Below are 14,914 nucleotides of genomic sequence, written 5' to 3'. Positions count from 1 at the left end.
CCGAACTTGGTAAATCTGACTCTGAGACAGCTAGCTGCCTTTAATTTAGGGTACTTGGTTCTTCGCTTTTTTAAATTAAATGTATAGACTTCACCACGTTAATGTTTTTAAATAACCATACATATCTTTTGTTAAAGAACAAATTTTTTGTTTTAAAAATATTTTATGAGGATAAAGTCAAGTGATTTGACATGCATGATTAATTAAACAAAGCGGAAAATACGAATGTGAAAAACACCAATCAAACTCGAGTTGAAAGTAGAACGAACGTTTTGTAAACTGAGAACAGAAAAAAACTTATTACTTTGTATTATTGTTAATCGGTAGCTTATCATTATATTGTCTGATTATACTACAAACTTACCTTCAGTACGTTCAGACGTTTAGATTTTCTTGTTTTACTACTTGATAAGTTTTGATTACTTTAACTGTTTAACGACACATTTTTTATTCATTTATTTATAGAATTAGGCTAGCTGTTGGCTGTTTAGCTTAAAACTTATTTAATTCTTAGTTTTTTGCAAAGTTTAAAATATGCTTTCACACTTTTCTGGTAAATAGTATTAGTTTTAAAAAAAGATGTGGAAAGCAAAAGACCAGACAAATTTTTACAACAATCAAGTTGACGATAACCAAAATGTTTCGCCGACAAAAATTTCCAAACGAAGAGGAATGTGGGCTGACATGCCACCTTATATTCCACCTTCTCAGGTAAATTAAAAGAAAATTTAAAAAAGTTTAAAATATGTCAGTATCCATAATTCCTTTACTAATTGTTTATTTTATCTAATAATTAAAATAAATTTTGGGACTAATTTTTTGTTTAGGGCGATTCACCTGATAAAGGAAAGAGACCGACTTTAAATCTCTCTCATTTTGAGAAAAAGGCATTTGTTGAGTTTGGGGAAGTAAAAGTTGGTTCGAACAAAGTGAGAGATTTGTTATTGAACAACACAAACGAGTTTGATGTGGATGTGGAAATTCTACCTTTGTCGCAAAAGAGCAACTTCAGCATTCTTTATGTAATTTTATTCTTATACTGTGGTAAACTAAAAAAATGGGTTAAAATTTGGCTAGCTGGTTAGTTCATGGTTGACAATTAATATATAATAATTAACAGTTAACTAAAAATATCATGATAACTAAATTGTCTCATGTTGTTTGCCCATTTCTTAGTATAAATTTTATAATAACTATAGTAATAGTAAATTGGCAAGTTCTAAAAAACTACTTTTTTAGACCAAATTCACCATTGAGGCCGGATTTGATCATCTCGTTTGTATTTCATGGAATCCGCAAAATGCTGGAATCTGTAGAGAATTGATAACGATTAATTATAATCATAACAGAAAGGTTCAAGCTTTACTGCTTGGCACGGCTTTAGAAGTAAAGAAGGTGCTTTTTCAATTATTTTAACAATAGGTTTTTTTGTTATTTAACAACAGGTTCTTTTTATTTCTAAATGTTTGTGGATATAATATGTTGTGAAAGTTATTTATATGTATTTTTTAATATTTTTAGAAGCGAAAAATAAAGGTAGTCAAGCGAAATCCAATGGATCAATCAATCTTGAATAAATTTCAAAAGTCATTTAGCAATGTTACACATATATTTGACGATGAGTTTGGTAAAAATAAATTGCTTTTTTGAAAAATTTTTATATACCAGTATCATACAAAAACAAATACCTTTTACTGAGATGTAAAACTATAAATCAATTTTTCAAGTATTTCTAATATGGCATTCTTATTCTTAGATGAAAAAAATCTTACTCCAGTAGAAAAACTGGGTACACACCCTGGATTGGGGCGACCCACTTACATAATACCGAGGAAAATTCACCTTACCCCAACTTCACCCGACAACATCCAAATACCAAGCACTTCGAACAACATTGAGCCTAGTTCAGATTATGTAGGTTTAGTTGAGCAAAAACCTGAGTTGGTGCCACCAAAAGTTGAAAGAACTATTTTGGAAGAGTTTGTTGGTAAAACTGAAGTTTAGTTTTTATTATTTTATAAATTTATATTTAAAATGTATATAAATGAAATTATTTATTAGGATAAAGTAATAGTTTTTTGATTTACTTCTTTTTCACCTATTGTTATCTGTTTTTACTTAACATTTTAATAAATTCATATAACTTATTTTACTCAATTTTAGAGAAAGAAATAATAAGGAATACTCCAGAAGCTCGAAACTTATCAAACTTTCGAATTCCTACTGAAATTTTGCTCTCGCCTTATAATGTCAATAAAGCTGGACAACACAAATTAAAACCAGGTTTGGTTTATCCTATTTTAACTTAAAATTATTCCTTTGCAATATTCTAATTTATCTAATTTCAAAAATTACAGTAATGTTGACACTTTTTGTTTTGTTTAACTTAATTAGATGAAGTTCCTTCAAAGAGTCAAGTTCAACCTGAAAAAGACACAATTGATTGTCAACGCAAACCTCGTCAAATTGTAGAGAAAAAAATCAAAAGAAAAAGTGAAACTTCTCTGTCAAGAACTAGAAAAGTAATTTGTATTTTGTACATTATAGGCTATACATTTAGTTTGTACAACTGTGGTAAAGTGATAAAAGGAATTAAATTTAATTCACCTTGTTATTTTTTAGAGTCCCAAATTGGCCAGAGAAACTTTTCAGCCAAAAAATGGTAAATTTTGCAATCCTATTTAGTTTTAATATCTCTTATTTTTATTAAATGCCTTGCGAATTTTTTTCTTGTTATTCATGCAATTACCAAGTATTTGTTTTTAGTTATACAAACCACGCCCAAAAGTCGAAGAATTCAAAAACTAAGAGAAGCCAAAGCTGGTAACCTTATAAAAGCGAATTCACCAAAAAAGTTTTCGCGACGAAGTATTGCTGCATCCAAAAAAGCTACCCCACCAAAAAGAAAAGTGTCGAGGCGCAGTGTTTGTACGCTTAATTTGTCTTTGATGGATAGTACTGGTTATAAGTTAAACCAAAGTTTCACTAAACAAAACTTAAACAAATCTCTTCGTGGTAAGTAATGCACATGATAATACAACTAGTAAACGTGATTTCAAATATATTGTTTTCTAAATTGATTATTTTTTTATTGCTTTTTCTTATTTATAATAGTTTTTTTTAAAAGTCTTGGAAAGAATATCAAAATTAAAAACAAGATTCGTATTGCAACATTTTTAATAAATCATTTATTTTATTTTTTTGTTCATGTATTAGTTGCACCACTAAACAAACTAAGCTTAGACAAAAGACATCCGATGGTGTTTGGTTCCAGAAACAGATTTCATGATGCAAAATGGAGGGAGAAGCAAGAGTTTGGGTTTGCTTGTTGGGTCAACCACATCCTAACTCCTGATGAGTTCAAGAGCAAACAGAGCTCAAGTAATTTGATTTTTTTGGTTAAAATAAATGTTTTCAATTAAAATTTTTATTTTAGGCCTTTAAAATTTTTTTTAATTATTATTTTTTTAAATATTTAGTTGATTCATTGTTGCCCAAGTCATCAATCCAACCAGCTATAAGCAAAGAAACAGCTTCACTAAGAGTTTATAAGATCGGTTGCAGACTGAACTCACTTCGACGGGCTGCTTGCAATATATTTCAGTCTGACGAGATGTCAGAAGTCATTATGAACGTTGAGCAAGCAGTTGATGAGAAGAAGTTAGAAGTACGGCCTGACAGACATTTATCCAAAGATACAGGTTTGAAACTTAATTTATGCTTTTGATCAAACACTCATTGTATTTTTTAGTCTTATTGTGGAAACCTCGATTTTACAGCTTAAACCTAGGGTTATAATTGTGTGGCCAATAGTTGAACTGTTAAATGGTTTGGGTTTTGACAGGAGTTTGTTCTTTTTATAATGTCTTACTCAAGGTTGCTACAATACATAAGCAGTGGGTATTGAGCACACCCTTCAGATTGTGTCTGAATCTGATTAGCATTGTTAAATTTGCTTTATTTTTTGGTATTAATTAGTAACGTTTTTTTTATATTACAGTTCAGCCTTAAAAAAACAAGTGGCTCAAAAATTTACTTCTTTTCATTTTGTTGCAGGGAGTAAAAAGAAACTTGTGGAGCTTTTACTAAACTACAACCCACTTTGGTTAAGGTTTGCACTAGAAGTAACATTCGGGGAAAAAATTTTGTTGTACAAGGATCGAGATATTTCTGTGACTATCTCCAACTTTATATTCAACAAAATATTAAACAACACTGAAATTGCGAAAGAATTTGCACACAGAACTGTTCCCAACTACTTCTCACCTGGGTATTGTTCAAATTTATTCAAATTAAAGTATTAAGCTTTAGTTTTTACTTTTTATAATCAAATTTTTTAATTTTTTGGGCAATATAAATATACCCACAGAAGACTTTGTTATTAAACTTTTTTAAAGTTAAAGGCCCTTATGTAAAAAAGGTTTATTTTATTACATTGGTTTACAAAATGCTATAATAAATAAATGTTTTTTAAGATATGAGGATGAGTTATCACGCCACACTTTAAAAAAGTTATTTCCTCTTATATACCTACTTGATCAAGCAAAACAAAATCATCTTATAGATCATGATCCTTGTTTGTTTAGAAAGTAAGATTACTAAATATTGCTAGTTGGTTAATATATGAAAGAAATAGATTATTTATTTTATTTTTTTAAGAAATAGATTATTTTTTTTTTTTTATAAAATTTTAGCTCAATTTTTTTGATTAAAATTTTAATACACTAGGGGAGCTGAAATAACAAGCAGCAAAGAAATACTGATGACTTTTTCACGAGACTTTCTTAAAGGAGAAGGTGACATTATTCGCCATCTCTCCATGTTGGGTTACTCTGTTTCTCACGAACAATCTTTTCTTGATGAATTTAATTATGGAGTCACTAACTTGGCTGTTGATATGAGGTATTATAATTATTTTAAATATTAGGAAAGTACTAAACTTTATTTTTTTAAATAATGTTATAAGAAAGGATATGCTATTTTTGTTTCCCTTTTTTTATATTTAAATAAGTACTCGGACTTCTTTATATTGTTTTATTTAATATTTTTTTTTTAAACTTTAAATTTGTTAATATTGAAGAGATGGAATACGACTTACAAGAATGGCTGAGATTTTATTTCGGAACTGGAAATTTTCATCAAAGTTAAGAGTTCCACCTGGAACCATATTGCAGAAAAAACATAATATAGGGGTAAGAAAAATATTTTTTTAAGAAAAAGTTCAAATTTTTTTTGTTAAAAATTCTCTATATTTGCTTAATATAAATTGCACCTTACTCAATTGTAATAATCTTTAAAATTAGCACTTATTAATAATTTTTTTTATTCATTTTTAGATTGCTTTGGAAGCTTTATCCCAATTTGGAATATGTTTAAAAGATGATCAAGGAAAACAGATTGAGATTGATCATATTCTAAAAGGAAGCAGAGAAAAAACTCTGGCTTTACTCTGGAACATTGCTGCTCATATCCAGGTCTTTATTATACTTAAATCTAATTAAATTTGAGAAAAATATAATCGTGTGCAGGTTATGACACCAAATAAAATGTAAATATTCAATAAAAAAACCTTAATGGGAAAATTTATATATACATGTCTTATTTAAAGTAAAGAAAAATTGCTGTTTAAAATGTTAAATTATTTTGGGCAAATATTAATTACTATGATAATATTATATGACAATTTAAATGCATGCTGAAGGGTGGCAACTGACTAGTTAATAACCTTTTTACAAAAATGTACTTACTTTTTTACAACTTTCAGCTTGTGAAGTTAATTGATCTGGAGACTGTGTCTGATGAAATCAATTTTCTTCGAAGAAATTTTAAACTTAAAACGCATTTGGAAGGTTCATTCGCACAGGTTCAATTAAAATATTTTTTTATTACTTGTAAAAGTAGGGAATAAATCAAATTTTAATAAAAAAGGTTTAAGATTTACTTTTTATATTTTTAAGATGACGAAATACAAAGACATAGCAAGCTCTGGAACAAACATTGAAAAAATGTCCCAAGTTTTACTTGATTGGTGCAGGTGAAACATTTGTTTATACATGGCTGACTTTACTAATATAAAAAAGCAAATAAGTTTAAGGTTATTTAAAAAGATACAACTTATTTTAAATTTTAAAATAAAACTTTTATTTTGTAAAAAAATTTAAAACAGAGCTGTATGTGCTTATCAATCAATTGAAGTTGAAAATTTTGCAAGTTCATTCGGAGATGGAAGAATATTTGCTTGTTTAATCTGTCATTACCAACCTCAAATTCTCTCTTTTTCCTCCATTTATATGAAAACTACTCATAATTTTAAGGAGGAGCAAAGTGTAAATTTTTCGATTCTTTTTTTTGTCATGGTCGGATTGCATTTACTGATTGTCTGTAAAATCATAAATTTTCTTTTTTTTAGGTAAATTATTTAGAAGATAGTTATGACAAGGAATACAAACGTCTGCAGAAAAATGAAAAGGTAAACTAAAAAACACCACCTAATTTTAATTTTTTTAATGATATTTTGCCTTTTTATATGTATTTACTAATTACTTAATTATTTTCCAGGAAAATTTTACACTTGTCCAACAAGCAATCTACGATATTGGAGGAATACCTTCGTTAATGCAAATCCAGGACCTCTGTGGAACTATTCCTGATTCTAAGGTTGTTAGATTGATAATTGCTTACCTTTGCACTCGCTTGCTAGATGCCAGGGTTGAAGAAAGGTAAAAAAATGTTAATAATTAAAATAAAAAAATACTGGTGTATTGTTAAATTTTTTGACATAATATTATTTTCAGTCAATTTAAACATATTCATTTATTTTGTATTTTTATTTAGAGCTGCAAGAACAATTCAAATAATGTGGAGAGCAATCTTGACTCGCAGAAAAAAAATAGAAATTGAAAAACAAGAAAAAGAAAAAAGAGAAAAAGCTTCTGTTCTGGTTTCTTCTGTTGTTAGAACTAGCATGTTAAGAAAAAGGTGATTGTTATAATTTTTAAATTTTTTTTTAATTTAAAGATTTTTTTATAATTAAAATTATTTATTTAATTTTATAGATTCCTAAAAATGAAGTCGTCTTGTATTAGAATTGAGGTATGGTATCAGTCTCATTTATTAAGACAAAGAGACCGACAAAATTTCTTGGCGAAAAAAAATGCTGCAATCACTTTTCAGAAATATTTTAGAACCAAACTTGCTTGTAGAAAAATGGAAACTTTAAAAAAATTACAAGTTGTGGAACAAAAAAAATCCTATGCTGCATGCATTATTCAAGTAAATAGTTCTATTTATAAGATTTTTATTTTTTAAATTATATTCATAAAAATTTTGTTTTTTAAATTCTATAGAAGGTAATGAGGTCTGTTGTAATTTTTAAATAATTTTTTTTAGCGAACTTGGAGACGATATTACTCACAAGCCATCATGAAAAATCGTAATGATTGCATGTCTGCATTGATATTAATACAAAAGTGGTGGCGATCAATTATGTTAAGAAATCAAAAAAGAAAAAAATTTCTTGAATTAAAATCAGCTGCAAATGTCATTCAAAGAAGTTTTAGAGCTTCGAAATTGGCTAAAGAAGAACATGCAAACTACCAAAATCTAAGAAAATCTGCCATTTGTATTCAAAGTTATTTCAGAGCAATAAAATATCGAAATGAATTTATTCAAAAGAAATTAGCTGCAATTGTCATTCAAAGAAGTTTTAGAGCTTCGAAACTAGCTAAAGAAAAACATGCAAACTACCAAAATCTTAGAAAATCTGCCATTTGTATTCAAAGCTATTTCAGAGCAATGAAATATCGAAATGAAATCATTCAAAAGAAATCAGCTGCAATTGTCATTCAAAGAAGTTTTAGAGCTTCGAAACTGGCTAAAGAAAAACATGCAAACTACCAAAATCTAAGAAAATCTACCATTTGTATTCAAAGTTATTTCAGAGCAATGAAATATCGAAATGAATTTATCCAAAAGAAATTAGCTGCAATTGTCATTCAAAGAAGTTTTAGAGCTTCAAAACTTGCTAAAGAAGAACATGCAAATTACCAAAATCTAAAGAAATCTGCCATTTGTATCCAATCTTATTTCAGAGGAATCAAATATCGAAATGAATTTATCCAAAAGAAATCAGCTGCAATTGTCATTCAAAGAAGTTTTAGATCTTTAAAACTTGCTAAAGAAGAACATGCATACTACCAAAATCTAAAGAAATCCACCATTTGTATTCAATCTTATTTCAGAGCAATGAAATATCGAAATGGTTTTATCGAGAAGAAATCATCTGCAATTGTCATTCAAAGAAGTTTTAGATCTTTAAAACTTGCTAAAGAAGAACATGCAAACTACCAAAATCTAAAGAAATCTGCCATTTGTATTCAGAGTTATTTCAGAGCAATGAAATATCGAAATGAATTTATCCAAAAGAAATCAGCTGCAATTGTCATTCAAAGAAGTTTTAGAGCTTCGAAATTGGCTAAAAAAGAACATGCAAACTACCAAAATATAAAGAAATCTGTCATTTGTATTCAAAGTTATTTCAGAGCAATGAAATATCGAAATGAATTCATCCAAAAGAAATCAGCTGCAATTGTCATTCAAAGAAGTTTTAGAGCTTCAAAACTTGCTAAAGAAGAACATGCAAATTACCAAAATCTAAAGAAATCTGCCATTTGTATCCAATCTTATTTCAGAGGAATCAAATATCGAAATGAATTTATCCAAAAGAAATCAGCTGCAATTGTCATTCAAAGAAGTTTTAGATCTTTAAAACTTGCTAAAGAAGAACATGCATACTACCAAAATCTAAAGAAATCCACCATTTGTATTCAATCTTATTTCAGAGCAATGAAATATCGAAATGGTTTTATCGAAAAGAAATCAGCTGCAATTATCATTCAAAGAAGTTTTAGATCTTTAAAACTAGCTAAAGAAGAACATGCAAACTACCAAAATCTAAAGAAATCCGCCATTTGTATTCAATCTTATTTCAGAACAATGAAATATCGAAATGAATTCATTCAAAAGAAATCAGCTGCAATTGTCATTGAAAGAAGTTTTAGATCTTTAAAACTTGCTAAAGAAGAACATGCAAACTACCAAAATCTAAAGAAATCTGCTATTTGTATTCAATCTTATTTTAGAGCAATGAAATATCAAAATAAATTTGTGAGAATGAAATCAGCTGCAATTGTCATTCAAAGAAGTTTTAGATCTTTAAAACTTGCTAAAGAAGAACATGCAAACTACCAAAATCTAAGAAAATCTGCCATTTGTATTCAAAGTTATTTCAGAGCAATGAAATATCGAAATGAATTCATCCAAAAGAAATCAGCTGCAATTGTCATTCAAAGAAGTTTTAGAGCTTCGAAATTGGCTAAAGAAGAACATGCAAACTACCAAAATCTAAAGAAATCTGCCATTTGTATCCAATCTTATTTCAGAGGAATCAAATATCGAAATGAATTTATCCAAAAGAAATCAGCTGCAATTGTCATTCAAAGAAGTTTTAGATCTTTAAAACTTGCTAAAGAAGAACATGCATACTACCAAAATCTGAAGAAATCCACCATTTGTATTCAATCTTATTTCAGAGCAATGAAATATCGAAATGGTTTTATCGAGAAGAAATCATCTGCAATTGTCATTCAAAGAAGTTTTAGATCTTTAAAACTTGCTAAAGAAGAACATGCAAACTACCAAAATCTAAAGAAATCTGCCATTTGTATTCAGAGTTATTTCAGAGCAATGAAATATCGAAATAAATTCATCCAAAAGAAATCAGCTGCAATTGTCATTCAAAGAAGTTTTAGATCTTTAAAACTTGCTAAAGAAGAACATGCAAACTACCAAAATCTAAGAAAATCTGCCATTTGTATTCAATCTTATTTCAGAGCAATGAAATATCGAAATGAATTCATCCAAAAAAAATCAGCTGCAATTGTCATTCAAAGAAGTTTTAAAGCTTCAAAACTGGCTAAAAAAGAACATGCAAACTATCAAAATATAAAGAAATCTGTCATTTGTATTCAAAGTTATTTCAGAGCAATGAAATATCAAAATGAATTTGTAAGAATAAAATCAGCTGCAATTGTCATTCAAAGAAGTTTTAGATCTTCAAAACTAGCTAAAGAAGAACATGCGAACTACCAAAATATAAAGAAATCTGCTATTTGTATTCAATCTTATTTCAAAGCAATAAAATATCGAAATGAATTTATTCAAAAGAAATCAGCTGCAATTGTCATTCAAAGAAGTTTTAGATCTTCAAAACTAGCTAAAGAAGAACATGCAAACTACCAAAATCTAAAAATTTCTGCCATTTGTATTCAATCTTATTTCAGAGCAATGAAATATCGAAATGAATTCATCCAAAAGAAATCAGCTGCAATTGTCATTCAAAGAAGTTTTAGATCTTTAAAACTTGCTAAAAAAGAACATGCAAACTACCAAAATCTAAAGAAATCCACCATTTTTATTCAATCTTATTTTAGAGCAATGAAATATCGAAATGGTTTTATCGAGAAGAAATCAGCTGCAATTGTCATTCAAAGAAGTTTTAGATCTTTAAAACTTGCTAAAGAAGAACATGCAAACTACCAAAATCTAAAGAAATCCACCATTTTTATTCAATCTTATTTTAGAGCAATGAAATATCGAAATGGTTTTATCGAGAAGAAATCAGCTGCAATTGTCATTCAAAGAAGTTTTAGATCTTTAAAACTTGCTAAAGAAGAACATGCAAACTACCAAAATCTAAAGAAATCTGCCATTTGTATTCAAAGTTATTTCAGAGCAATGAAATGTCGAAATGAATTCATCCAAAAGAAATCAGCTGCAATTGTCATTCAAAGAAGTTTTAGATCATTAAAACTTGCTAAAGAAGAACATGCAAACTACCAAAATCTAAAGAAATCTGCTATTTGTATTCAATCTTATTTTAGAGCAATGAAATATCGAAATGGTTTTATCATGAAGAAATCAGCTGCAATTATCATTCAAAGAAGTTTTAGATCATTAAAACTTGCTAAAGAAGAACATGCAAACTACCAAAATCTAAAGAAATCTGCTATTTGTATTCAATCTTATTTTAGAGCAATGAAATATCAAAATGAATTTGTGAGAATGAAATCAGCTGCAATTGTCATTCAAAGAAGTTTTAGAGCTTCAAAACTGGCTAAAAAAGAACATGCAAACTACCAAAATATAAAGAAATCTGCTATTTGTATTCAAAGTTATTTCAGAGCAATGAAATATCGAAATGAATTCATTCAAAAGAAATCAGCTGCAATTGTCATTCAAAGAAGTTTTAGATCTTTAAAACTTGCCAAAGAAGAACATGCAAACTACCAAAATCTAAAGAAATCTGCTATTTGTATTCAATCTTATTTTAGAGCAATGAAATATCAAAATGAATTTGTGAGAATGAAATCAGCTGCAATTGTCATTCAAAGAAGTTTTAGAGCTTCAAAACTGGCTAAAAAAGAACATGCAAACTACCAAAATCTAAAAAAATCTGTCATTTGTATTCAAAGTTATTTCAGAGCAATGAAATATCGAAATGAATTCATTCAAAAGAAATCAGCTGCAATTGTCATTCAAAGAAGTTTTAGATCTTTAAAACTTGCCAAAGAAGAACATGCAAACTACCAAAATCTAAAGAAATCTGCTATTTGTATTCAATCTTATTTTAGAGCAATGAAATATCAAAATGAATTTGTGAGAATGAAATCAGCTGCAATTGTCATTCAAAAAAGTTTTAGATCTTCAAAACTGGCTAAAGATGAACATGCAAACTACCAAAATATAAAGAAATCTGTCATTTGTATTCAAAGTTATTTCAGAGCAATAAAATATCGAAATGGTTTTATCGAGAAGAAATCAGCTGCAATTGTCATTCAAAGAAGTTTTATAGCTTTAAAACTGGCTAAAGATGAACATGCAAACTACCAAAATATAAAGAAATCTGTCATTTGTATTCAAAGTTATTTCAGAGCAATAAAATATCGAAATGAATTCATCCAAAAGAAATCAGCTGCAATTGTCATTCAAAGAAGTTTTAGAGCTTTAAAACTGGCTAAAGATGAACATGCAAACTACCAAAATATAAAGAAATCTGTCATTTGTATTCAAAGTTATTTCAGAGCAATGAAATATCGAAATGGTTTTATCGAGAAGAAATCAGCTGCAATTGTCATTCAAAGAAGTTTTAGAGCTTTAAAACTGGCTAAAGAAGAACATGCAAACTACCAAAATCTAAAGAAATCTACCATTTGTATTCAATCTTATTTTAGAGCAATGAAATATCAAAATGAATTTGTAAGAATGAAATCAGCTGTAATTGTCATTCAAAGAAGTTTTAGAGCTTCAAAACTGGCGGAAAAAGAACAGAAAAAATATCAAAATCTAAAAAAATCTACCATTTGTATTCAATCATATTTTCGGGGTACAAAAGACAGACTAAAAGTTTCTAAACTAAAGAGACATCTAAGTTATAGCGAACAAGAAAGAGAAATTATTATTTCCAAAGTTTCTAATAACGTTCACCTTCATATGGAGGCAATTAAAATTCAAAGGTAATCACCTTTGCATAGTCTTGATAAAACAATCGCAATACGATATTTAATAATAAATTGTAATATTTTAGATTTTATCGAAAGAGGCTTGCTGAAAAAAGGTAATTGAACACAAATTTTAATTTATGTTGCTATATTGTTGAGGTAAATTTTTGCTTTACGAATTATATTATTTTTAGGCAATACTTTCAAATGTGCAATGCAGCAGTGGTCATACAGAAAAATGCAAGGATGTTGTATGGCAAAAAGATGGCGAAGGGCCGTATTGAAGCAATATTATTTATACAAGCACGATATAGAGGGTAATTTTTTTTAAATAAAACTGCATAACACTTAATGTGTTTCAGTTTACACAGTATTTGTAAGTTTTTCTAACTAGCATATTAACATAAACTATAACATGAAAAAATATTTAACAGCAAGGCTATTCGTAAACAAACACCTGAACTTATTCCTTGTCGTGAGTCATTGAACAGAGTAAACCAAATAGCTTTACTTAACCCTCACAAAAAAATGCGCCACCGAATTCAGTCTGCATTTGATTATTTGTTAAAATACGAAGACTTGGCAAATGTTGTGCGTGCACTGGAAGATTTAGGTGAATATGAAAAAAGAACATAAAATTTACTGTTTTTTAAATATTGACTTTTCGTTTTTAAATAAACCCTGTTAATAAAGTTTTAATAAAATGTTACCTTTTTTTACATAAAGAGATTTTTTTTAGAAAAAGTAACTACTCTTCTTGACTCGTTTCGTGAATGTGTAGTAGATGGGGGTGGGGTAAGTATAATTATGAGATTAATGGGGGTTTCAATCAGAGATTTTACGAGCTTGATTATTCTTCTTCACTGTGTCAACATCATAACAAATGTGACAAGGGTGCGTAGATTAAATTAATTCATATTTATTGCTTTTATAAGGTTAAAAATTGTATGATTTGTTAAGTTATTTTTTACATGAATAATTGTTTTGTTTAATAGCAAATACGATTCTAATAGTTAAAAAAATTTTTTAGCATCGACCCTCTTTAGAGAAAATTGATTTAGAAAAAATGCTCCCTATTCTTGTGGATGTTGCAATGAAGTCAAGAGAAAGTGGGGGAAGGGAGAAAAGAGAAAGATCGGTTTTTGTGGCTGCTTGCAAGCTCATAAAAATCTTCCTTTATGATGAGGAAAAAATTCTGGTAATTTTTAAAAAATCTAGAAATGAATTAGTAATCTTATTTGAGCTCATTAAATCTAATTTAAATTATTTTTAGGTTCGGCTTATATATACTAATTGGTTGGCTTGAATTTGTGATTTAAGTTGACATAATTATTTACTTAAAATGTTTATTTTTAGTTTATTCTCTCTAAATTTCCAACTGAGATCGACAAACTAATTTTTATTCACAAGGAAACCAAGAGAAGACTTTCTTCCCAGGTTTTTTAAAAATATAAAAATGTTTTTCATAAAATATGTAAACTAACTATGTTAAATGTTTTATCAGATTCCATCAACAAAGAAAAAGCAAATTAGTTATCCTAAACCAAGTCACCTTAATCGAGATGTTTGTAATGAATCAATCAGGTAATAATATAATCTTTATTTCATTTAAAATACAATTTCTAAAATAAATAAAGGCATATATACATATTTTATGTTACTTTATAATAATACTTAACTTTATTTTCTTTAAGCAGTTTTAGTCACAACTTTTTATTTACAAAACTTGTTTACAGCGAGACTAGGTTTGTAGGAGGAGTACCCCTTACTGGGTTAACTCCAACTCGAATAAGAAATATAACACCAAAGAAAACAGCTGGGAGTAATCCACTTAATGTCTCAAGCAGCAAGTTGAGAAATATAATCTTATCTAATACTGGTCAAGATATTACAAAGAGTGCTTTTAAATTAACTTCAGCAAATACAAATGCATCTCAATCAAACAAGAATAAACCAGCAGGTTCAAGAATACCTAAAATTAAACCAGCTTTATCCAAAGCCAATTCAAAATGTCCACGACCTTCATCTTCCAGAAATGGTCAAAAATTGTCACCTAAACATGTTCAAGAGGAAGAAAATTATTCATTTGTGGTGCTTAGTGCAATAGAGGTACTGGAGAGTATAAACAGCCTAATGGAAATGATCAATGCTGTCAAGAACAATGCTGTAGTGGAGGATTAAGCCTGGTGGGCTTTCAACAATGGAAGCAACATTTTTGTGGAGTTGCTTACTGTATATTTTCCGTAGAATTATGAAGTCTCGCTGTATAGTATATAACACATATTTATGTTTTGCTTAAAATTAACTGCCAAAACTTGTTCGTATTTGCTACTAATAAACCTAGTAATGTTAAACAA

At 28.4% G+C, this 14,914-nt stretch overlaps 1 protein-coding gene across 1 annotated transcript; it reads left to right on the top strand.

Annotated features, from left to right (window-relative positions):
* Positions 1–1,876: 1,876 nt before the first annotated feature.
* On the top strand, positions 1,877–14,891 carry LOC145742184 (uncharacterized). Its single transcript, XM_082559965.1, has 28 exons — positions 1,877–1,987; positions 2,164–2,283; positions 2,395–2,522; positions 2,623–2,662; positions 2,767–3,015; positions 3,217–3,381; positions 3,480–3,701; positions 4,057–4,270; positions 4,476–4,589; positions 4,729–4,902; positions 5,081–5,192; positions 5,337–5,474; positions 5,765–5,863; positions 5,958–6,034; positions 6,167–6,326; positions 6,410–6,469; positions 6,559–6,719; positions 6,835–6,978; positions 7,056–7,272; positions 7,390–12,572; positions 12,644–12,673; positions 12,752–12,874; positions 12,992–13,170; positions 13,297–13,451; positions 13,588–13,755; positions 13,914–13,994; positions 14,062–14,141; positions 14,294–14,891. Exons 5-28 carry the CDS (start codon positions 2,949–2,951, stop codon positions 14,736–14,738), a joined length of 8,568 nt encoding a protein of 2,855 aa, XP_082416091.1. The 5' UTR covers positions 1,877–1,987; positions 2,164–2,283; positions 2,395–2,522; positions 2,623–2,662; positions 2,767–2,948; the 3' UTR covers positions 14,739–14,891.
* The last annotated feature ends 23 nt before the right edge of the window (positions 14,892–14,914 follow it).

The sequence above is a fragment of the Corella eumyota genome, chromosome 2, assembly GCF_963082875.1.
Source record: "Corella eumyota chromosome 2, kaCorEumy4.1, whole genome shotgun sequence".
Taxonomy (NCBI): Eukaryota; Metazoa; Chordata; class Ascidiacea; order Phlebobranchia; family Corellidae; genus Corella; species Corella eumyota.
Note: the sequence above shows the minus strand (reverse complement) of the source record. Positions and strands in the feature narration are given on the sequence as shown.

Excerpts from the sequence above, each read along its gene's own strand:
- LOC145742184 (XM_082559965.1), top strand. The coding sequence starts at position 2,949 with ATGGATAGTACTGGTTATAAGTTAAACCAAAGTTTCACTAAACAAAAC. Across the intron at positions 4,590-4,728 it reads GATCCTTGTTTGTTTAGAAA|GGGAGCTGAAATAACAAGCA; the intron begins GTAAGATTACTA and ends TTAATACACTAG. Across the intron at positions 6,327-6,409 it reads ATTTTAAGGAGGAGCAAAGT|GTAAATTATTTAGAAGATAG; the intron begins GTAAATTTTTCG and ends TCTTTTTTTTAG.